Source organism: Molossus molossus, unplaced genomic scaffold (assembly GCF_014108415.1).
Source record: "Molossus molossus isolate mMolMol1 unplaced genomic scaffold, mMolMol1.p scaffold_m16_p_3, whole genome shotgun sequence".
Taxonomy (NCBI): Eukaryota; Metazoa; Chordata; class Mammalia; order Chiroptera; family Molossidae; genus Molossus; species Molossus molossus.
The window spans coordinates 126155405-126180048 of record NW_023425366.1 but is presented as its reverse complement, the minus strand read 5'-3'; the positions used below and the strand labels follow the sequence as shown (position 1 = coordinate 126180048).

At 51.6% G+C, this 24644-nt stretch overlaps 1 protein-coding gene across 1 annotated transcript in view; it reads left to right on the top strand.

Annotated features, from left to right (window-relative positions):
* Positions 1-8965, top strand: part of HS3ST4 (heparan sulfate-glucosamine 3-sulfotransferase 4) — a 377245-nt gene extending 368280 nt beyond the window's left edge. Inside the window, exon 2 of the mRNA XM_036280669.1 lies at positions 8329-8965. Within this exon, the coding sequence (XP_036136562.1) occupies positions 8329-8965 (637 nt within the window). The remainder of the gene's footprint in view (positions 1-8328) is intronic.
* The last annotated feature ends 15679 nt before the right edge of the window (positions 8966-24644 follow it).

Below are 24644 nucleotides of genomic sequence, written 5' to 3'. Positions count from 1 at the left end.
GTTCTCACAGTCAGCACCACTCACGTGCAGTGTGACCAGACATTGTCCGTATAGCCAGCACCACTCACATGCAGTGTGACCAGACATTGTTATAATAGTCAGCACCACTCACATGCAGTGAGACCAGACATTGTCCGTGTAGCCAGCACAACTCACGTGCAGTGTGACCAGACACTGTTCTCACAGTCAGCACTACTCACGTGCAGTGTGACCAGACATTGTCCGTATAGCCAGCACCACTCACATGCAGTGTGACCAGACATTGTTCTCACAGTCAGCACCACTCACGTGCAGTGAGACCAGACATTGTCCGTGTAGCCAGCACAACTCACGTGCAGTGTGACCAGACATTGTCCGTACAGCAAGCACCACTCATGTGCCGTGTGACCAGACATTGTTCTCACAGTCAGCACCACTCACGTGGAGTGTGACCAGACATTGTCCGTGTAGCCAGCACCACTCACGTGCAGTGTGACCAGACATTGTTCTCACAGTCAGCACCACTCACGTGCAGTGTGACCAGACACTGTTCTCACAGTCAGCACAACTCACGTGCAGTGTGACCAGACACTGTTCTCACAGTCAGCACTACTCACGTGCAGTGTGACCAGACATTGTCCGTATAGCCAGCACCACTCACATGCAGTGTGACCAGACATTGTTCTCACAGTCAGCACCACTCACGTGCAGTGAGACCAGACATTGTCCGTGTAGCCAGCACAACTCACGTGCAGTGTGACCAGACATTGTCCGTACAGCAAGCACCACTCACGTGCCGTGTGACCAGACATTGTTCTCACAGTCAGCACCACTCACGTGGAGTGTGACCAGACATTGTCCGTGTAGCCAGCACCACTCACGTGCAGTGTGACCAGACATTGTTCTCACTCACGTGCAGTGTGACCAGACATTGTTCTCACAGTCAGCACCACTCACGTGCAGTGTGACCAGACATTGTCCGTGTAGCCAGCACCACTCAGGTGCAGTGTGACCAGACATTGTTCTCACTTGCGTGCAGTGTGACCGGACATTGTTCTCACAGTCAGTTCACTGACCCCCTTGCTCATGGGGTGGCGGCTTCCCTCCTAAGTGACTCGTTTCACAGCCTCCGTGTCTGGGCTGAACTGGCCCAAGCCGCCCATTTGCCAGCAGAACAGCAAATGCTGACTGAGCATCATCGCTAGCTGACTGGTTTCCTTGGTCACAAGGAAGAAACATGCACACATTCCTTACAGAAGGTCTGTTCCGAGGACACACCTGAGGTCAGGTTAAATGTCCTGATGGGCACAGGCCCCCCATGGTGTTCTCCGTGAACACACACAAACCAGCAGCGGTAGTTAACACTCGTACTGAGCAGTAATTCCTTCCAGGCCTGGCGTTCTTAGTCCGTCTGGGCTGCTGTGACGATACCATCGGCTGGGTTCTGGAGGCCGGAAGGCCAGGATCAAGGCTCTGGCTCACTAGGCCTCTGGTGAGGACTTCCTGGTTCACAGAGGGTGGTCTTTTCACCTTCTCCCTGTGTCTCACTGAACCAACGAAATCAATAAAAACTCATTACACACACACACACACACACACACACACACACACAGACCCCGCGACCTTTCAGAAACATAGATTCAGTGCTGAGGACTCCATCACAAATTCACTCGAAAGGATTGTGGATTTCATAGCTGCTTTCTGTCCACACGTGTTTTCCAAACAAAACATGCGGGTGGGCGCTCACACTTGGGGAGAGCCAGGTGGCAGGAGGAACAAAGGTAAAGCCTGCGACTTGTGCAGCTGAATTCACAAGGCCCATGAAGTGGCCAAGATCTGCCCAGCAACAAGGCTTCCCAAATGGTTGGGCACCGCGGGGCGGCAAGGAGAGGGATGTTTCTAGCAACACACTGGAATGCATGCCACACACGCGCTGTTTGGGGCGCTAGGAGTTGGACACCCATCAGTGACAGAGGGACAGTGTATTAGGCAACCAGTCATTCAGATTCTGAATTTGAGCAGAGCTGTCTCCACACACTCAACATTCAGACTCGCTTGCAGCCACTGTGGGCTGCGTGACGCTGGCGGCAGGAGCAAGGGGGCGGGTCCAGCACTTGCTCTGTGCGACACCAGGTACCTTTTCTTGGGAATGGGTAAATGTCCCATTCAACACTTGGGTGAGGCACATGAGTTGCTCAAAGCCAGTATGGTTCAGAGATGGGACCCCTAGGCCTCATGTCCTTGCTCCAAACACCATTCTCTTGGGTCACAGTTCATCGGGAGAGCTCAGAAAATAGTGCTGATTTATGCACCGTTGTTCTACTGGACAAGTAGGTAGAACTCACTAGGGGAAATGTGAGCTGTCCACACCTCTGCTGCAGGCGATCCAGGGGCAGCTGTCCGCTGACCCTTCGGCCGAGAACGGGCCCTTGACAGCGAACACGGGCAATTGGTCTCTCCCTGGGCATTCATGAGGGCTCCGCTTGCTTCATTGAGGGCCCTGGACAGAAAGAGCACAGATTGAGTGCTGCAACTTGGTCTGGCAGGAGTGGGCGGGGATTCCGGCGTGGGTTTCTGTAGCTGCCTGTGGTAAGTCAGTGACAGCCCACCTTGACAACACACCTGATGGGCCCCATTTAAAGCTGCAGCTTTGCTCCCTCCTGCAGAATGACCTTGGGCCAGTCATATAACCTTGCTGAGCCTCCGCAGTTGAACTAAGCATTGCCAAGCCGTAACCAAGAGCTTGGGCTACGGTGCAACTCAGGACTGGGACCAAATTTCAGCTCCACTTCCAGGGACGTTGGGCAAACTGATCAATTCCACTGGGCCTGTTTCCTGACGTCCCAAGTGGGGATAGCAGTAATACCTTCTTAATGTTTAAAAATGAACAGCTAATGCGTTGAGAATGTACAGTATGTGAGGCACTCTGTTCTATATTAATTCATACAATCCCTGTGAGATGGGTATGATTAGATGACGCCTGTTTTCCAGGTAACGAAACAGATACACATTACTTGGGGTAAGTAATTTGCCCAAGGTCCCGGAGCTAATGAGTGAATCCAAGCTCTGGAAGTCCGGAGGCTCTGCTCTTCACCACCAGGCTGTAGAGTCCAGGGTCTGAAGACGCCCAGAGACCTTGGTCTGCTGTCAGGGTTTGAATCTCAACCCCAGAACATAGCAGAGTGAGCTCTCAGTAGAGGGTGTACGGCGGCTACTGCATGGTGATGAGAGTTCCCTAGTTCCCTGTGAGGCCCAGACGCTGACCTGCGTTCAGATGGGGCTGGGACTCAGCTAAGCGCCACCCCGCGGGGCGGGGTGGGGGAGCGGCGAGGAGAGCGGCTCAAACACTGGGGGTGTGAGAGCAGCTGTGTATATCGCAGAAGGGTTTCGCTTCGGGACTGTGTGCTGACGCCGATGTCACGGCTGCTCTGAGCACCAGATCCTGTTACCGAGCTGTGCCAAGCCGGATGCAGTGTGTCCTCACCATATGCTCCACGCTGACGTGCATGGGCTCTCAGACGGGGGTGGCACGGAATGCAGAAACCCTGAGCGCCCAGGCAGGAAACCTACTCAGAGGGGCCATGCTCGCCAAACGCCCCAGTTCTCCTGCCTCCGAGGACCCTGTTTCCAGGTGTATGTCATTCATTTATTCATCCAACAACCACAGATGGTGACGGGGCAGCTACCACGTGGGAGGCACTGTGTTAGGCACTGAGGACGCAGCGGTGAATGAAGCATCAGGCGCTCGGGACTGAGACCAGCCATGACAGACATAGGGCCAAAGCACAGCATCCTTCTAAGCTCTGGGATGTAGAGAGTGATCAAGGATTTGGGGAACTGAAAGGCGTTAGTGAAAAATCTTTGTAATGGGATTTAAAAAATTGTTTTTGCACGCCCAGCATCTTAAATACCTTTTCTATTCGAGAGAATTCCCCAAATAGGCAAAGGTCATGTCCCTCATCCACTGGCAGGCGACGTGAAACCTGGCATGAGCGTCCACCTCCAACGTGGGACTTCAGGCTCTTGGATCAAGGTGATCACTCAACATCTCCACTTGGATATGCAGCTGATACCTCAGATTACAAGTCCACAGTCAGACTTGGTACCTTCCCGGAAACCGGCTTCTTTCCTGGTGCTCCAATCCATTCGCTGCACTTCTGTTTAGCCGCTGACAGGCCGGCCTTCTGGGAGTCACCGCTGCGCCTCGCTCTCTTGCACAGATATCACCGCCATCATAAAGCACCCCTGTCCCTGCCTTTAACATGCACCCGACTCTCAACACTCCTCACCACCTTGCGTTCTGCACTGACGTCTGTTCTACCACCGTGTCCAACCCGCTGTCCTGAAACAGCCTCCTAGCAGGTCACCTTGGTCAATTCTTGCCTTGCTCTTGTCTGTACTCTGCAAAGCAGCTACAAAGGATCTCTTCAAATGTAAATCATATCATCTTCTCCTGTTCGGTATTCTTCAGTGGCTTCTCATCACACAGAGAACAAAGCCAGCCTCTTCCCGCGGCCTGGAAGGCTCTCCATAATCAGCTTCCTGCCCACGCCATGAATTTATTTCCTGACTTCCTTACCTTTACTCACTGCCTTCCGCTCCGACCGGTCTTCTTTCTGTTTCTCGGGCACACTGAGATGTGAGAACACGGGCGTGTTGAAACATCAGTGAGAAGGACTTACCTAAAGCCAGGAGAGAGAAGGAGAATTGGGGGCGAGAAGTCCTGAGACGGTAGCTAGAGATGAGATCCAAAGGCCAGTTGGGGAACAGTGGCCTTGCCCAGTAGGAGAGCTGCCTCCTCTCGTTTTCCAGGGAGAGGGAGACCCCGACAGGTGCAGGATTAGCTGCGGGATCGAGGGCCCAGGTGAGAATTCATTCCCCAGGTATGTGTGAGGACCTGCTGTTTGCCAGGAATGCGCATTAGGCACTGGCACCGCGTTGGCTCTGCGTGGCTGGCGGCATTCTCACCCAGGGAGACCTGGAACCCATCATTAGGGTCCGAGTCTGTCTCCTCCGGAGCACGGGAGCAGAAATGACACCTGCTCTGTTGAATAAAATCATTACTTATGTGAGGCCACCAAGAGCTCTCCATCCTCCGGGGTGGAACTTAGACCAGCGGCTCTGGAGGAAGGGACTGTGTCTGTTTTGTTCGCTGGTGTTTTGCCAGTTATGGAAGTGATCATTTATGGAATGAACGAATGGTTATCACTGAATCAAACTCGCTTTTGGGGAGGGGAGCTGCGACCTCATAGACTTCAGGCAGCCTCAGGATATCTTCCTAGTGGCAAAAAGTCCCACTTGACTCGTGCCCCAGCCGTTGTACCTCGGCTCAGTGACTCGGCCTCGTCACGTTCACCCCCAGTGCAGGAACGCTCCTAAGTGACGTGGCTTCATTCGTCTGTAACATGCTCAAAGCCACTGAGGCCCCTCCTCTCCCCTCTGCCTCCTGCAGCACATCCTCCTTCTCTCCCGCCCGAGCGCTGAGCCAGGCTCACGTGGCCTGTCCTCCACACGGGCGCCCAGCCGGTGCCTTTCATCCCAGATGCTTCAGACGAAGGACGCGCGATCTGCAGAGATCTCCACAGACGACAGCACTTAGCCGAGGTGGAGATGAGTGGGAACGGGGCTTTAGTGTAACGACACACCCTGAGGTCTAGACGTGAGGGCAGGGGACCGACGAGAAGGGAGACCGAGCAGCTGGAAAGAAAAATGCAACCTAGTCAACAAGCAAAGACAAATCTGAGGACCAAACTCTGGGAAGGGCCATGTAACAATATACACCTTCAGGGATTTACGGAGTCAACACTTATTTGATATTTTCATGGCAGGACCTGAGTTGTGGGTTAGAGAGTGCAGCTCCCCGGCGGAAACAGGGGTAGGAAGTCGGGCTGGCCCTTCAGCTGTGGCTGAGCCAATACTGGGAGGCCCCTCGCTGCTCACCAGCCTCCGGGCAGGAGGGCTGGTTGGTGGTACTGGCTTGAAGCAGAATATTCTTTGTTTTCTAGATGGTTCCATAGTTCCCATGCTGTTCAGCTTTTCCACTGGGTCGAAAGTAAATATCTTCCCTTGTTCTTCTCTGAGAAATGCTGTGCCAAGGACCGTCACACTTGGCCTAAGCTTCAAAAGTGCTGGCGTTCCTGGGCACTGTCCTAAGTGCCTACATTATTACGCTTAATCTTCACAACAATTCTGTGAGGGAAGGACTCATTAACTCTGATTTTTAGGTGAGAAAATTGAGGCTCGGAGGGGGTTAAATCACTTCATGGGGGAGCCGTGGTGGTCAGAACTCATAAATCACGCACGCAGGACCCCCGAGGGCTGTCTTCCTTAGCCCTGTCCCTTCAGATGAGATTAAATCTGGTGCAAGCCAGACACACAAACACGAAGCTACTCAAAATACTTCGAAGAATACGTTAGTCCAGCCCGGCCTGTGTGGCTCAGTGGTTGAACGCCAACCCATGCATCCAGAGGTCGCCAGTTCGATTCCTGGTCAGGGCGCATGCCCAGGTCATGGGCCCCGATCCCCAGTGGGGGGACATGCAGGAGGTGGCCAATCGATGTTCTCTCGCATCGATGTTTCTATCTCTCTCTTCCTCTCCCTTCCTCTCTCCCTAAAATCAGTAAAGGAAAAAAGAATACTTTAGTCCAAGATGAGCATGATCATGGCCAAGGCTGTCCCTTTGATCGGAAAACCCCGTGATGCCCAACCATTGTGCTCTAACGGCACCTAACTCTGTGAATTTCTCACCAGGCCAATTCCTCTTGCCTAATAACAGTGCTTGCCGAGAAATCTCAAAACCCAGTAGCAATTAATTATTGACAGAGCATGCGAATTAGAGATAAAAGAAAAGTCATTCTTTCTCTACACACTCGATAGTAAATAAATTTAATTATGGTAGGGGAAGCTAAGGGATCTTCGTCTGTATTAAGGTTTATTAGCTGAGACATTTAAAAGCATGTCATTATAACAAAGAGGGCTTGTGTAATCCTGAATGTACTTCCTTGGTGCAGGGCGTGGAAGTGAATACACTTAATGGGGCCCACGGTGACAGATGGCCCGCTGTGCTGACAGGCATTGAACCGGCTTACCGACAGTTAACTTTGGTCCACATAAGCCCACAGCAAATTGACTGTATGGTAGGATCCTGAGCCTCCCTTTCTCACTGGGGGGCCTGCCACACTGAGATTGGGGGACAGAGAGCATCCAAGTCCTTTACTATCGTGAATCTCCCACGTGAGACGAGGCCACTCTGAAGGGCACCGTGGATGCAGGGGTGGACTGAAGAAGCAACCTTGGGAAGGAAAGCAAGAGACACGGGCCCTGGTGTGGGGTCGTCACGGGCCCACGGGCAACCCCGGAACAAAGAAAGACGGAATCCCGTTCGTAGAGCCAAACCTCTGCTAGATGCTTTTCCTCTGTGCCCTTTTACTCTCTGCTGAACTGGAGGTAAGCTTTAGGCGTTTACAAATGAGGACGATGAGATTCCTGGGTGAGCGTCAACCTGCTGAGGTCACAAGTCCTGTCTCCTTCTCTGCCTCTGGGCCTCAGTTTCCGCATTTGCACCGCAAGGCCTCTGGACCAGGCCAGCGGAGCGCAGACTTTGGTCCAAAGGGCCCCAGCGGAAGGACGTGGGCTTGTTGCAACGACTCGGCGCTGCTGTGCATGAGCCGGCTGCGTTCCAATGAAAGTTTATTTATGAGCGTTGAGATCTGAATTTCATGTAATATTCATGCATCGCAAAATGTTATTATTATTATTCTGGTTTTCCCCCCCAACCATTTAAAGCTTTAAAATCATCCCTAGCTGCAGGCATTACAAAAACAGAAGGCGAGTATTCGTTTGCCACCCCCGGACCAGATCATCTTTGAGGTTTTGTTGAGTTCAGACGTTCTCTGAAAGCCGCTACAACAGTAATAATAACTTTGATTTATTAAGCTCCTACACGTGCTGGCTTCGTGCTAAGTGCTCCGCAGGCATTATCTGCCTTAATCCTCACACTGCGTGTGAAGTGGGTGCTATTATTACCTCCTTTCTGAGATTATAAAACTTACACATAGAGAAATTAAGGGTGTATTTGGCTTAAACGTGACTGGTGAGAGATAGAGCGGCAGTTTCACCCCAGGTGTATAAGTCTCCCGACCGTGAACCCAGAAGCCTCGGGCTGCCTTTCCTGATAATTCTATAATCAGAACTTTAGCGGGAAATATAGTTACAAAGAACTTCCAAGTGTTTATCAATGAATTTTTTTCGCTAGCTCCCCACGAGGCTATTTACATCAGATATTTTCTGAAACAGTAAAATGTTTCTGGAGAGGAATAACCACTCTCTCCTTTCCCTCCCTCTTCCAGAAATGTGATGCCCAAGACCGTGGATGGGCAGATCACCATGGAGAAGACGCCGAGTTACTTTGTGACAAATGAGGCACCTAAGCGCATCCACTCCATGGCCAAGGACATCAAATTGATTGTGGTGGTGAGGAACCCCGTGACCAGGGCCATCTCCGACTACACCCAGACGCTGTCCAAGAAGCCCGAGATCCCCACCTTCGAGGTGCTGGCCTTCAAAAACCGGACCCTGGGGCTGATCGACGCGTCCTGGAGCGCCATCCGCATCGGGATCTACGCGCTGCACCTGGAGAGCTGGCTGCAGTACTTCCCGCTCTCCCAGATCCTCTTCGTCAGCGGCGAGCGGCTCATCGTGGACCCCGCCGGGGAAATGGCCAAAGTGCAGGATTTTCTCGGTCTCACGCGTGTCGTGACCGAGAAGCATTTCTACTTCAATAAAACCAAGGGGTTCCCTTGCCTCAAGAAGCCAGAAGACAGCAGCGCCCCCAGGTGCTTGGGCAAGAGCAAAGGTCGGACTCATCCCCGCATCGACCCAGATGTGATCCACAGACTGCGGAAATTCTACAAGCCCTTCAACATGATGTTTTACCAAATGACTGGTCAAGATTTTCAGTGGGAGCAGGAAGAGGGGGACAAATAAGGCGGGAGATGGGCGGGAAGGCTAGAGAGCGGCTGAGGAGACCCCTCCCCGAGCCCTGCACCCCCAGGGTCTGCAGCCCCAGCCTTGCCGGAGTGCCCCAGACCTCAGGATGGCTTCCCTGTGGAGCAGCCAGGCCGGCCTGGGCAGCGGCCCCTGGTCAACCAGATGGCCTCCAGAATCTATTGCTAATTCTTGTCTTCTACTAGTTAACAGAGTCTGAAGACAGGATTGAATAGCTGTCAAGGTCAGAGACAGTGCCGTGAATGTTTGTTTACGTGAAAAAAAGAAAGGAAAGTCTTCTGCTGGGGGCTCTCACTCTGCTCTGGGAAGCCCGAGCTGTCGCCGGTGCCTGGCCCAGGCCCTGCTGAGCGAACCTCTGCTCTAGCATCTCTCCAGAATGTAATTGTGGTTGAGTGCTCTAGGGCTCCTGGGGGGCAGGGTCCACACTCTGAGGGGTCTCCAGCCTTCCTGAAAGGTCTCATCCCACAACCCTGTGATTTCCTCCCTCCACATCTTAGGAAGGGAGGGGCATGCACATTTCTCACCCCAAAAAGCTGACATCCCTGGGAACCTTCCTTCTAAGAGCCTTCCGAGGGGGGTTGGGTCTCTCTCCTCACGAGAGCCCTGGGTGCTGGAGCTCAGCTTGGGCCCTCATGTTGCGTGCAGCCCACGGGCTGCTCCCAGAGCAGCGTCGCAGCGGCGGAGCTCCGAGTCCTGAGGCTGGGAGAGATGCGTGCCACCTCTGGGAGCAGGACACAGCCAGGCTCGCCCCCAGCACCATGGTTCTCAGACATGCATTTGGGGTGGGCTCAGTCCCTCAGGGTCCCCAGAAGTTGGCATGTCTTGTGTTATAAATAACCCGTAGCCACACGATGAACAGGGGACCAGTCCCATCTTCCGTGTGCCCCACAGTCTCCCCTTCACGGTCATCTCATGCTCCACTTGCTCTGTCCGGAGGCAGCACAGGGGGCTGACTGCACTTGTCACATCCAGTTTGGGGGTGGGGGGAGCAAGGGGTGTCTGCGACACCCCCTTCAAGGGCTGCTGAATAAAGTGTCCCTTTCTGTTAGTTTTATTTGATTAAAGCGCAGCATTTGACATAAAGCCCTTGTTCACAGATCTCCCAAACCAGAAACTATTCTAGTAAAATTGGAAACATGTATGAGTGGGGTGAGTTAACTCTGTTCAGCTGTTATTAAACTGTCATTTCTCCCGCTAAATGAAAACTGTGTTGTTATAAAGCTTAACGAAACCTGATCAATGGGTTTTGATGGTGTGTTGTGTGGGTCCCCTCCAACCCCAGCCTGTTCTCGGATTCCAGGAGCTTCCCTTCCTGGAATGGCCAGAAAGACCCAGATTAGACGATGTGCCAGGAGTTCCGTCTGCAGCGCCCGAGACCCCTTGAAATAAACAGAAGTGGCTCCCGTGTGGGTGGCCATTCCCCCGGTCTTAACGGGTCCTGGCAGGGAATGGACTGGTGTGCCCCACTCAGAGACAACCTTACAAATCATTGTTTTTCTAGATAACAAAGTGGTTATTGACCTGAAGGCAACATATTATACCTTTACTGCCAAAATGACTATCTAGAAATGCACACACACACACACACACACGCCTATTTCAAAAAGGAAAATGCATGAATGTGTGCTTATTCAAAGAGCGTCCGGTGGCCTGCTGATTCAGGCCTTGTTTTATCCAAGAGCAAGAAGTAAGTCTAGTTACACATCGGAGTCAGCTGTGGGGCTTTTTAAGCTACAGCTTCCTGAGCCCCATTTCAGACTTCTTATGGCCCCGGATGGTGTGGCTCAGTCAGTTGGAGCACTGTCCTGTACACTGAGGGTCTTGGGTTCGATTTCTGATCAGGGCATATACCTAGGTTGCAGGTTTGGTCCCCGGTAGAGATGCAACCAATTGATGATTCTCTCTCGCACCAATGTCCCTCTCTCTCTCTCTCTCTCTTTCTCTCTCTCTCTCTCTCTCCCCCCCTTTCTTTCCCTCCCTTCCTCTCTCTTTAAAAAAAAAAAATTGATAATTATGTTCTTAGGTAAGGATTAGAAATATGTATATTCTTATGGCAGCTGGGATTGAGAACAACAGGAGGAAAGTCTTAACATGCGTATGTCTCTGTCCCCCACTCTTCCTCCCGCCCTCCTGTGTGCTTTGGTGAGGGTCACTTCCGGGAGAAGTGGGCCCAGGGTGCTATGGATCCCTTGGGAGAACTTGGTCTCTTTGGGGCGGAGTCTAATGGGTAAGGCATGATTTTATGGCTAAGAAGGTCAAAGTAACATCTGGTGGTGTGAGCTTTATTGTGATTTCCTACCAGCTAAGAATGATCATTTCTCTAACCTCCTTGTCCCTTCTACCGAGTGGACACATGTTGACGCAGCCCCTCAGTCACGCCTGCTCCTCAATCATTCCTGTCTCCCGGGTCGTCTGCGCATCCCCCCGAACTAAGGACCTCAAGACCTTGTGTGCTGCTTAAGAAGGAACCTCGTCTGTATATGTCCTCACATACACAGCAAGCTAATTCATTTTTAATTCAGCTAACTCATGGTTAGAAGCCACTCTTGCCTGGGAAATAAAAGTGGGGAACCCCCTTTGGGCATGATACCCTCTTGCAAATAGTTGTAGGCTAAAATTCTCCGGAGAAACAGGGCAGAGGCCTAAGCCTCGCGGTCTTAAGGATTTTTGTTTCAAGGGTCTGTTTGTTGACATGGTTGAAAGCTCACGGCTCTGGGAAGAAATGCAGACTTGTCATGTTTCAGTTCTATTTCCTGCAGCGTCTCCTCCAGCTCATCCCCAGGACTCGGAGTGAGCCACTCAGCCACGTCCTGCTCAGCAGTGGGGAAACTTGACAAAGGAATTATTTCCTATCTGGAAAAGCTAAGTCAATCTGCTAAAATGGAGTCAGGTGAAATAAAACGTCCACCCTGTTTAAACATGAGCATTGCGACTCATGGGAGACTGAATTTTGTATTTGATTTCAATTAGCAAAGCATAAATTATATTTAATTTTCTGTTGCCGTCTCCGGAAAGCCTGCACGTGCGGTGCAGAGCCGAGGACAGGGGAGCCCGTCCTTCCGGGCACGGCCGCTCTGCGCCCTCCGGGCACAGAAGCCTGGGCCTTGCCGCGTGGACCTGCCGGCGCCACACACAGAATAACAGCGGCAGCACATGCCGCAGGCCCTTGTATTGTATTAAAATAATTTTTCTTTATTCATTTTCAGAGAGAGAGAGGAAGTGAGAAGGAGAGAGACAGAGACATGATGAGAGAGAACATTGATTGGCCACCTCCTGCACGCCCCCTACTGAGGATCAGGCCCAAGACCTGGGCATGTGCCCTGACCGGGAATCGAACCGGCGACCTCTTGGTGCACGGGTTGGCGCTCAACCACTGAGCCGCTTGGCCAGGCTGCAGCCCCTTCCCTTTCAACTTGAGAGCAGCAAAGGTGTGGCCCTTCTCAGGACCCCCTGCAACCTGTGGGCGCCTCTAGGACGGAGTTTTAAGTTGGGGCGCGAGTGACCTGCTCCATTCGTTGTACGAGGACTCCCAATCTGAACCTCACTTCTTTAGGGCCTCAACTCCTTGGTTCTTCCAGTTGCGTTTTTGCCCCTCCCATTTGCCCACCCTCTGCCTTATTCCCCAGAGAAGGGCCTGCCCCCCGCAGTCAGAAGACAGGGAGCTGGTTTGATCCTGGCCTCTGCCTATGTCTTGGATAAGCATCTGAACCTTAGTTTCCATTTCTAAAATTTAAATAAAATGCTCTTATTTAAAAATGTTTTCTTTATAGATTTTAGAGAGAGAGTAAGGGGAGGGAGAGAGAGATAGAAACATCAATAAGAGAGAACATCGATTGGCCGCCTCCTGCATGCCCCCCACTGGGGGTTTGGCCCACAACCTGGGCATGTGCCCTGACTGGGCATCGAACCAGCGACCTCTTGGTACATGGGTTGACGCTAAATCACTGAGCTACACTGGTTCGGCTAAATGGTCTTATTTATCAGAGTTTCTGTGATGACCAAAGTGATGGGAAAACATTTTTTAAAGTCAAGTGCTTCTTGGACACAGTGGAGAGTGATAATGACAATGGTCACAAGAAGATGGAGGAGGAAGAGGCGGAGAAGGGAGGGTCGTCCTGCCCCTTCCAGAACATGCCTCCGCAGTATTTCAAGGATGTGTCCTTACACAGACCACACAAATAGGAAAATGCCAAGAGAAGATGATTTCTCCCAAAGCTAAGGTCTGAACAGACCTTCTATAAATAGCAGGGCCCAGCTGGAATGCAGCTCGTGAGTAAGTTCACCTTCTCCCCGCCGGTCAGGACCCGCCCGCCCGCAGGCGCGTTCCCGCCTCTGGCCTTGCCCAGGCCCCACACTGAAGGTTCTTGCAGATACGAGGCACCACGGCCTCTTCACACAGGCCAAACAGATGCTCTGGAGACGGACACGGGTGATGTCTTCAAGCTTCGGAGCTGCGAGTTCTGTGCCGGAGCTCTGACTCCTAGGCGTTCACGTGGGCGACACGAGAGGGTGAGGACCAGGGCGGGCTTGGGGTCGGTCTCACACGTCTGCAGATAAAGTGGGGTGGGGTCTCCTCAGGTTCTTGAATGCACTGGGGCAGGGAGGGATGAGCTATATGATTTCTAGCTTCTCAAGGGGGTGAGGATATACCACTTTTAGGTATAAGAGGTGCATGAGATGAAGCCACTCTTTGAGATTGTGAAGTAGGTGACAAAGCGGTAGGAGTCCGTCATCTGTTGCTGAGGAAGCGCAGGCCCGGAACGTGCAGTGTGTCCACGCAGGCAGGCGGCACAGTCGCCTGTGCTCCTGGACGCAGCTCAAGGCCGCGCCCCGGGGTCGGCACGTTCCACTGAGGCTTTCATTCCGCAAGGGCGTGTCGCGTGACCGAGGGGCTTTGAAGGAGATGTGGGAGCAGGTGGAGCTGAGCGGCCCTGACGGGCTCCCAGCCGAGTGGGGGGGGGGGCTGTGCGGGACGCACGGGGCTGTGGAACATGGGCCTGGGGGTGGCCAGAGAAAAGGGCCACCGAGAACTTGTGGTGTTGAAAGACCACAGTTGGCAAAATTCTGCCTCATCCCAACTCACAAGACTATTCTTATGCTCCAGAGTTAGGCTAAAGCACAAAAAGGTAAATACTATCAAAATAAGAGACATAAAAACACAAGGTAGAAAGCTATTTACTAGGCAGAGATTTGGAAAGAAAAAAGAGAAGCATATATGAGGAACTGCTGTCTGGGATACTGTTCTCTCTAAAGGAAGCTGCTGTCTCCTTCCTGTAAGTAACCGAGCCAAGCCCTTAACAGGGGACATGAGTCCTTCCAAAGGCCCCACCACCACTATAGCTTCCTTGTGTCTGTCCGAGGTCCAGGGTGACCCTTCCCTTAGCTGTCAGCCGCTTGTGGGCTCATATAGCAAGAAGGACAACAGACCAGCAGACATCCAAGTTCTCTGAAAATGTGCTCAAATCAATAATAGTTAAAATAAAAATGTACTTACACACCCTAAGGTAGATTACAAGATAACATAGACGTGACCTCTCGGTCAGGGATGATGCCCAGGTCTCACCCCCAGGTTTCACGGAGGGGGACTGGCGGTTTGGGAATTGAAGGGCTGTTCCCGAGTGAGGGAAGCAAAGCGCAGTGCCGGAGAGGGGCGCACCAGCGCACGCCCTGAAACCGCAGCGAGCAGATTTCAGAGCACGTGCGCATCTTCCCTCTGAGCCGGGGGGGGGGGGGGGGGGGGACCTTCTCTCTGCCAAGGGCCATTGGATATTTGTAACACCATTCTCGGGCCATACAAAATTATCACCTTAAAAATCAGCTGCTCTATTTGGTCAGACTGACTTGGAGAGGCACGTGATGTCAGCTGGTACTGATTTCCAGGGCCTTATATGGCCCGCGGGCCAGACGTGCCCCACCCAAGCCCAGGAAAGGCCGGTTTGCATAGCTCGGATCCCATCTGATCCTTCTGGACCACGTGGAATTAACGACCAATCAGAAGCGAACCCTTGAAGCCGGAGTCGACGAGAGCTGGAACAGTGTCCGAGGGTCCGGAAGACCTCCCAGCTCCCGCTCCAAGCAGCTCCAGCACACCCAGTGGTGGGACTGACTGGGCATGGAGCTCATTTGGGCTGACTCCTCACTGGCCAGTCTCAAGCCCGACAAACCCATTTCCTGATCCTTGGTTTGAGATAAAGGTCTTCATTCACACTGAGACCCGGAGCAATAGACACCCCTCTCCTCAGCCACCTGGCCCCCAAAAGGACTTCCTCGCAGGTTCCCTGGACAGGGAATTAATTTCTTGCTCCTTGCTCTTGTCTTCCAGTACCCATATCTCATTGTCCCTGCTGAGGGAGCCTCCCCTGCACAGATGCCCGGTGACCGATGGCACGCGCCTCGGGGACCTGGGCCCTGCAGCTCTCCTCCAGGGCACTCTATTCAGAAAACACACAAAGGCCATGGAGAGCTGAGTGCCCTGAGGACTTGGGAAAAGTTGGTGCAGGCCAGCAGAGTGGGGCTGGGAAAAGCGGAGTGCAGACTCCCAGGGCTCCAGTCTTATGTCTCCGTGTTACTGGGACAAACGGGGAGCACTCTGCCTCACTCTAGGTAAGAAAAGCCAGGCTGGGTCTCCACTGCCCTCACATCAGAGATTGAGGACACAAACCAAACGTACCGAAAAGTAACTGCCTGACAGCGTGGCCTCAGCCATGGGAAGCTGCTACAAAGGCTGACAAGGAGATGTGTCTGGAAGCAAGCATCAGGGTTATATGCTTGATTCTGAATGTGCCAGGCTCGCCGAGCCTGGGTGCAGCCAGATGCGTTGCCTCGGGAGAGGCTACCCGGGCCGGGCTGAGAGGCTTCTGAGCTCTGCAAAGAACACGCCCTTGGATGGACCTAGACCTGTGTGTCTGACTGGTTCACATGCTTCACACTGTGCTTTCCCACCCCAGACGTTCAGTCTGTGACCCAGGGGAGCGGGTATTGGATGAAGAGCAAGCTGATGGACCAAGGAGGCCATCAGGAACCATCTCTGTACAGAAAAAACTAAATTAATGAAACTTTTTTTTTTTTTTAAATACTCGGCCGGTGTGGCTCAGTGGTTGAACATCGACCCATGCACCAGGAGGGTGCAGGTTTGATTCCCGGTCAGGGCACGTGCCCAGGTTGCGGGCCAGACCCCCAGTGGGGGGCATGCAGGAGGCGGCCAGTCCATGTTCTCTCTCTCTTTCACCCTTCTTCTCTCTCTCTCTAATATCAATAAAGAAAAAACATTTTTTAATTAAAATGTTATAAAAGAATCAGCTAAATTAGACAAAAGTAGGACATCTGGGGCAGTAACACTTACTGCAGCCGACCAAGGAGGCTGTGAAATCCCCGCTGACTCCATCCCACTGCTTGTTCCGCCCGCACTTGGTGCCCCAGCTGCGCTCTGGCTGAGGAGGGGCTGTGAGAAGGGCCCCGCCGCTGGTCCTCGGGAAGCCCACAGAGCAGGACGGTGCCCACCGTCTGCAAGGGTCCCACGCCATGCAGCCCACACGCAGACTGGCGCGCACACGCAGACTGGCGCGCACACGCAGACTGGCGAGCACACGCAGACTGGCGCGCACACGCAGACTGGCGCGCACACGCAGACTGGCGCGCACACGCAGAATGGCGCGCACACGCAGACTGGCGAGCACACGCAGACTGGCGCGCACACGCAGAATGGCGCGCACACGCAGACTGGCGCGCGCACGCAGACTGGCGCGCACACGCAGACTGGCGCGCACACGCAGACTGGCGCGCACACGCAGACTGGCGAGCACATGCAGAATGGCGCGCACACGCAGACTGGCGCGCACATGCAGACTGGCGTGCACACGCAGCTCTGGAACCTGGTTGTTAAAGGGACGTTGGCTGCAGAAGACGCTGGAGAGCTCGCTCCTCCTCCACGTCTCAACTTGGAAGAAGTGTCGATATTAAGCCTTTTGAAACTTTCTAACTGTGTTTTTTTTTTCTCTCTCTCTCTCTTTTTAATCTCTCCCTGGCTGGAAGAAACACAAGCCGTTCTGTGGGGAAAGGGGGTTGAAATGAGCTGGAATTGCAGGCCTGGGCTGGAAGCAGGCTGGGACCATGACCAGTCGTGGTCCTTGACAGGGTGAGAGCCTGTCAACGTGTGTCCTGCTGGCCTCCAGGTGGGCCCACGGCACCGGGGGGGGGGGGGGCGGGGGGGCTGTGGTGGGGACGCAGCAGCCCTCACACAGCGCTGTGCTGCACGGGAGCATTTAGGCTTTTTTCCTTAAAAAAAAGTCAAGAAGCCCATCCCCTCTGTCACACTGTTACTCGGTGACAACAGTGTCTCGGTAACAAAAGGTATCTCCCCTTAAATGCACATGTCTTCAGGGGCTGGGTTTTTGTCACTGGTTTATTTCTAAGATTATGGGAACGCCCTTGGGATGATCAAAAATCTACAAAAAAAAATGGCATAAAGAAAAAAAAAAGTGGTGAGTGTTCTTTCTGCTAATTCATGGGAAAAGCCACATTGAGCAACCACCTTGGTCCCTTCTGTCCCAAGAGGAGAGACAGGTAGCACTCCAGGTGACGCTGCAGGTGCCACGGGGCTTTGACGACCAAAGGCAAGACTTTCTGATGGATCATTGGGTAACCTCATTTCCATCGTTTCATGAAGAAGAGATTTCTTAGTCGTCGTTTTTCCCTCAGTAGAAGTGTCTCCAAAGGGTCCCCGGGGGGAGGGCCTGCCTCTGAAATGCTCGTGCCAAGTGCTTGGGAAGTAAGTTAATTACCCTGCCAGGCTGCTGGGAGGGCAGCGTATGCCCCGGTGGAGCCTCTGAGACCGAGTCCAAACGCAGACGGCCGACCAGCCCCCTGCGAGGAGCGCCCATCACCCCTTCAGCTGGTGCGGGTGTTCCGGGCAGCTCGGGCAGGGATCATCGAAATTTCTGGTTTCTAACCTCAGCTGTGTTCCAAGTTCTGATTTATTGCTTTCATTTCCCCCTGCGAGCGCTTATCCTAGGCCCCTTATATTTGTTTCAAAGATTTCCACCTTTTCTCAAGCTTTCTGTCCCTCCTCTGACCCCCTCCCCTGGTTCTTCTGGGCGAGGGAGTTGGCAGAATGGAGCCAGCTGAGGTTCTCCCTCTGCCTCTGGACTTGCCGTCCCTCATCCGTCAGATGCAGACAGTGACAGTGCCCCTCCCAGGACAGTGTGAGAGCCAGGTCAGATGATATATGCAGGGAGCTTACAGGAAGGACTGGCCCAAAGACAGAGCTCAGTGGGCTTGCTATTACTGTCATTATTATAAATTTCAAAACTTACCAGCTGTGGCAGGATCCTGAATTCCTCATGCATGTCTCATTATTTCATCCTTTTGCCATGGATCCCTAACTCTTAACCTCCTGTTTAGTGTCACTTTTACTGGAAGTGACAGACAGCACAGTTCAAGCAGGACTAAGGGACTAAAGGAAACTTGCTGACTCGTGTAACCGAGTGGCTTAAGGTATGGCTGCATCCAGGAGCTGTTTTCCAGTGCCCTCTCTTTCATTCTCTCTGTCTTCCAATACTTTGCTTCTAATATCTTTCCACACGACCAGGGTCTTATCATTCTGGGTCTTTTTACATGATGCCATTGTGGCTGCTTCCAGTCGAGCCCACACAACTCTTAATTGCACAGAAAACATGTTCTCCGAAGAGCTCCATCGGAAATGGTTATATGATCACTCAGGAACCAGTCACTGTGGCCAAGACTCTGAAGCACTCCCCCAGCCTGGCCTAAGGCACACTTGGGGACTGGGCAGAGTCAGCCCCTGCCCTCGTGACTTGAGAGACATCATTATTGAATGGGGGAGAATGATTCTAAAAGGAGATGCTAGAAAAACCAATAAAACGTTTACCATGATTCCCTCTTGCCTACATGGTCAATTCCAAATTGCTCAGCTTAGCACACAAGGACTTTTACCACCTGCCTCCAAACTGCTGCCCCAGCCTGTCCCAGGCGACCGCTGCGTCCGCAGTGCCCTGCTGCACTGGTGTGTCATTATCCCTACAGTTTATTTGTACTTGTGATAACTTCCCTGCACTAACCCTTCCTTTTTCTGCGAAATAATGCCCACCCTTGAAGACCAGATGGAACTTCCTGTCAGTGACTCCCTCCCATTTGCAGAGTCCCGCCTCCTGTGAACCAGACATTATATCATTGTAGTCCACGGAAACAGAGAGGCTACTACTCAGGGACAGCCGGTGTTGCTAAGAATGACCTTGGAAAGAGGCCCCCAATGACATTATCCCAGCAAATACTCTCTAGCTCTTGATGTTACCCAGAGCTTCGTGCCCAGAGAAAGCAAACAGAGCTCTTCACCCAGAGGGAAATGAGAACGTTGTGAACGTGAACAAAGGGAACTGCATTTGAAATGGGGCTGGGGAGCCATGAAGCCAGCCCTGCTGTGCACTGTCGACCATCCAGCGCGGGGCCAGAAGGAGGAAGGGAGGTGACCTCCCCCGCTTCTCGCTGCAGCCAATGAGAAGCTGCCACCACTTCCAGCTCCCACTTTCCTCCAATGAACTTTTGTTAAAACCACCCCTCCCCCTTCCTCCTGTCCTCTATAGAAGAGCATCCCCTTTGTTCTCTGGCCTCGCCGGGGTTCCTCGTAAGCTTGCCTGTCCCAGACTGCAAGTCCTCTGCTACTCCCAAACATACTCATTTGCTGCTCAAAAAAAACTCATTGTTTAATTTTTAAGGTTGTCAACACCTTCTCAGAGATGATTTTATTAGACTGTGGGAAAATGGCCCAAATAATCTGTCCCTCCGGAAAATTACGGGACTCCACCAGACTCTTGAATAATTAATTCCTATAAGACCAAAAATTGAGGAAAACTAATAAAAGGGATCTTGGGGACAGGTTTTTGTCAAGCAGTCCGAACATGTGCATGGTGCATAATCGATGCTCAAACAAACTCAGCTTGCAGAAGCGTTTTATCTGGACGGCACAATTCCACAGTTTCTCAGCAGAACTGCTGTTAGTCACGACTCACCCCCAACTTCGAAAGTCCTTCGTTTTATATCAGCCTGATGTATGTCTCCCTCTAAAAGTTTCCAGATTTAATGACCCACATAGGGAGTTTTGAAAAAGCTTCAGGACACGTTTTCTAGACCCATACATCATAATACGTTTGTGACATCACACTTCATACTATGAAGAAGACAGCAGTACTCGGAACCTGGAGAGCGCGCTCCGGGCTTTGTTTGGAGCGCACACACGTTGGCTCGCGGTATTCCTAGGAGGCGGTGGCTCTTAAACTCAAGCAGACGTAACTAGTTCCCAAAACTTATGAGAAACACAAATATCTGGTTCACACCCCTAAAGATTCCCTTTCAGTAGTTTTGAGGAGCAGCCTAAAGTTCTGTGTTCTTCCCAAGGATGCTGATTCTGCTGTTCTGTGGCCCGTGCTTTTAGAAGTGAGCCGGGGACGATGCAAAAACTGACTGTCATCTACAGAAGGTTTAAAGGACAAAGAGACATCTATCTAATTCTCTAGTAAGAGCTTTGGTCAGTTCATTTCTAGTACCCCGTTTCCCCTGGGAACTCTGGCTAGCTGGGGGAGGGAGGGGAGCTGAGTGGAGCTCGGCCTCCCCAAGCAGCCTTCCCACTAGCTCCCTGATGTGGACTAGGCTCAGTCAGTGCCCATGCAGATGGGAGCGGAGGGGGGGTGGCAGCAGAAGAGAGATAGCCATAGCTCTCAACCGATGAAAAGAGCCAATCAAACAATTTTTTAGATGTATTTATCTCTTTAGGGGACCCGTGTTTACCTCCATTTTGGGCAAGTGATTTCATAGCTCATGGTATTGCGGTGCCCGAGAAAACCACTGGAAAAAATTCATTCACAGAAGGAGGAAGTAGTGAACTATAAAATTGCTAATTATTTTCTAGTAAATTTACTTTTAAATAACTTTAGACATCAATTACAGGCACCATTAGGCACCATTAGCACTGGGTGTGTTTCCCAAACAAGGGCAGTGTGTTGCTGAGTCTCGCCAGCCCACCCCTATGGCCTCATCATCATTTCAGCCTCCCCAAGCCCTTCTCACAACACAGCGTTAGGGTCAGGAGCTGGAATTAAACTCCATAAATAAGAGCAGATTGTCTCCATTTCAAGTGCCGTTGCCCAGTCAAGCCCCATGTGTCTTAGATGAAGTTAGTTTAGGAGAAGATCTTGATTCTAATTGTCAGTTTTGAGTCTATTTCCCACCCAGGGTTTTTGTAACATTAGAATCACCTGGGGGACTTTAACAAACAAAAGAAGAAAAAAAACCACCTCTATACCTGGGCTGCATTTCAGACCAATTACCTTGGAATCTTAACTTAAAAAAGTATCCCAGTGTTTGTAATGTGCGCCCAGGGGTGATAACCACAGCCTCGAACCCCCCGGAGGCCCGCCCAGCCCTCTGCCTTCCTGCCTCCTGTGCTGTGTCAGCTGGGGTTGACCTTAAACAGCAGGTCAGAGCCATGATGCACGGGCTGAACTGGAACCTCGGAATCTCCTCGAGTGAGCGCGGCTCTGCCTGCCCATCACGCACAAGGCATGGGCATCTTTATTACCACGTATTGACAGGCCTCTCCACAGTGCACTGGAATGTGTCGTGGGTTCAGGCAGCTTGTCTTCTAGACCCAACTTGCTTTGGCAGCATGAGCGAACCTCAAGTTCCTCACCCAGCAAATAGGGTGAAGGGCAGGTGCAGAGCTGTGTTCGTCAACTCTGGTGGGAGGTGCAATGCCTTCAGGCGGGTTTGGAGCCTGATTCTGCCCCTAGCGGTATCATGAGGCTCACTGTGCCTCATCTCACCTTAGCTACCTCGTAAGACTGTTGGGAGGGTGACATGAGGGAATGTTCGAGAAGATGCCCAGAACACTGAATACGGCTCTGTCCGTGGTAGCTAACATAAAAACACAGTGTTTAACCCACAGCATGAGTTCCTCCTCGTTTTCTTGTGTGTTTCCACAGAAAAGGAAACTTTGCCCATTCTTCTAACCTTTCAGAAAGGGGTGTGAGGGGGGCTTCCACCCATCTTTCTTGTTCTCCCCCATAGATGGTAGAGTGGCCAATAGTGATGAGAACATGACATGTGTTGGGCAAGGTTTGCCAGTAGGTTTGGTCTCTGCTCATTAGCACTATGGTCTCTTGCTCTCTTAGTCTTCCTGTGCTTAGAAAGAAGACCTGGAGGAGGAGAGGGCTCTGTTTCCCAGCTTCTTTCCATTGGGGTTTAATCCTGGGTCTGCTACACCGGAAAACATCACCCCGAGAGCATGGGGAATAGAATTGGAAACCTTCACTCAGGTCTAAACCATGCTTCCCACCTGTCTCGCTTTGTGGAGGGAAGGGGTAAAGGAAGGGCTTGGGTACTGATAAGCTGATGGTTGAGTTCTCACATGGCTACTGGTTTCTTTATTTTCTGTAGTCAGACCCTGGAGCAGGGTTGAGGTGAGCACCAGAATCCGCCAAACCAAGGTGGTTCCATTTCCCTCCCTGCTGGCTGTGTCCTGCGACAGAGATTCCGTACAGGTGTTTGCAGCTAGGACTGGTCAGTTTTCTGCCCTAAGTCCTCCGTTCTTACATCAGGACCCACATGGACCCCATGCACTGGACATTTGCCTACAATGGCACCATTTCATCCTTTCCCAGTGGGTGAGAGTACATGGAGTGGCAGAATGGAGAAGTGGATGGATGCTCACGAAGGACCTGGCTTCCAGTATGCCATGTGTTGGCTGCTGAATAGGACTTCCCCCACCACTCACGAATTAGGACAGGGATGTTTCCTCTTATACATGGTGCTTGGACCATTGACCATGATCTGTGAGGCCAACATGCCGTCTCTTTTGTCCTTTCATCGAGACCCTACTTCTCTCCCTGTTTATCCACCCTGCAGAAAACCCACCACTTCTTAAATAGAACCTGTTTTTAGAAAGGCCTAGAAATGTTGGTGGGACTTGTCTGGGCTGGGCTGGATTGGCTCTTTGGTGTAGAGAAGATCCCAGGTTTTAATAATACAATGAGATCATGTGAACTTTCATATGTCACTATACTGAACTGTAGCTGCTTTGGCTCTGAGCTCAGTGGGGTGATCTTGGGCCAGCAAGCAGGATGTTGTGGTGAATTCTCCCCAGTGGGGTCTGTATCCCAAGACAAGCAGCTATGAAAGGAGAGCCCTTGAAGACACATTGATATTTTTATTGTAACTTTTTTTCTCATTAACAACTATAAAATTAATTTAACAACAGTACGAAGAGTTTGGAAAACAGAAGAAAATAACTTACTTAAGTACCAACCTCTAACACACCCAAGATTTATTTTTGTGTCTTTTTCCCCCCTTCCATCCCCAATACATATGCAAACTATTTATACACATTCACCATTATTGCTTTATTCAATAAAAAATGTCTGGCCTCCTATTCTGTGTGTAGCTTTCTTGTAGGGGTTTAAAGATAAGGAAGACTCAGTCCCTGGCCTTGACCAGCTCAGAAATTAGTGAGGGAAACAGACACATACATAGGTCATTGCACACAAAGAGGTAACGGTGGTGATTGAAGTTAAATCTCATGTCTGAAAACAAGTAATGAAGATAATGGCTTGATTCTTCCTAATGCCTTAAAATCTATCAGACAGGCCTGGTGATAGAACCACATGACAACATAGTATAATTCAGGGGTCTCAGATGGGGTCAATTTCTCACAGTTCTATAATCAGATGTTTTGGGGGCAGGGGAAATAGTGCTTTGACAAAATGGAATTCATTGCTGATATTAAAATAAATCAGGCCTGGCCATTGTGGCTCAGTGGTTGAGCATCAGCTCATGCCCCAAGAGGTCACCAGCTTGATTCCCAGTTAGGGAACATGCCCAGATGGTGGGCCCAATCCCGGGGGGCGGGTCATGCAGGAGGCGACCAATCGATGTTCTCTCTTATCGTTTCTCTCTCTCCCTCTCACTTCCTCTTTCTCTAAAGTCAATAAAGAAAAAAATATTAAAAGTAAATAAATAAATAAAATAAAATAAATCAGGAGTCTTCATGTAAAAATCCAGATTTCTGACTTCTATGGAAAAGCAGAAAATAAGCCAACATCACGCTTGCCACCTTGGGGGGCATTTGTAATGAAAGTGAGTAGGGCCTGCCCGAGTCCTACCTAGGCTCATACTACCTGCCTGGCCCATATGGGCAACTTAATCTGTGTCTACGGACTTTCCCAAATCTCCCGTATTAGAAAGCCGAGTCCTTAAAACAGTTTCCACGACTCCAGTGGGAGTCGTCTTCCTCTCTGTTGTCATCGCCCACTCGGTCTTTGCTCTTGCATTACTCCTGCGGGCTGCCTCCTTGCTGCACCCCGGCCGGCCGCCAGAGGCGCTGCCTCCCCGTGCGCGCCCTGCGTCTGGGGTGTTCTTGGTCCCACAGCCTCGTTCCTCGACCTCCTTCACGGCTCTGCTCAAAGGTCACCTCCTCACTCATTTAAAATTACAAGCATTTCCCATTTTAACATATTTTTTCACTTTTACTACCTTTTAACATATTATCCAGATTACTTAATTGTGTATGTTGTTAATGCTCCGTCTCGCCCATAGCACGGCGCGGGTGGCGCCGAGCTCTGGGTGCCCGGAGGCTGCCTGGTGCATAGCAGGT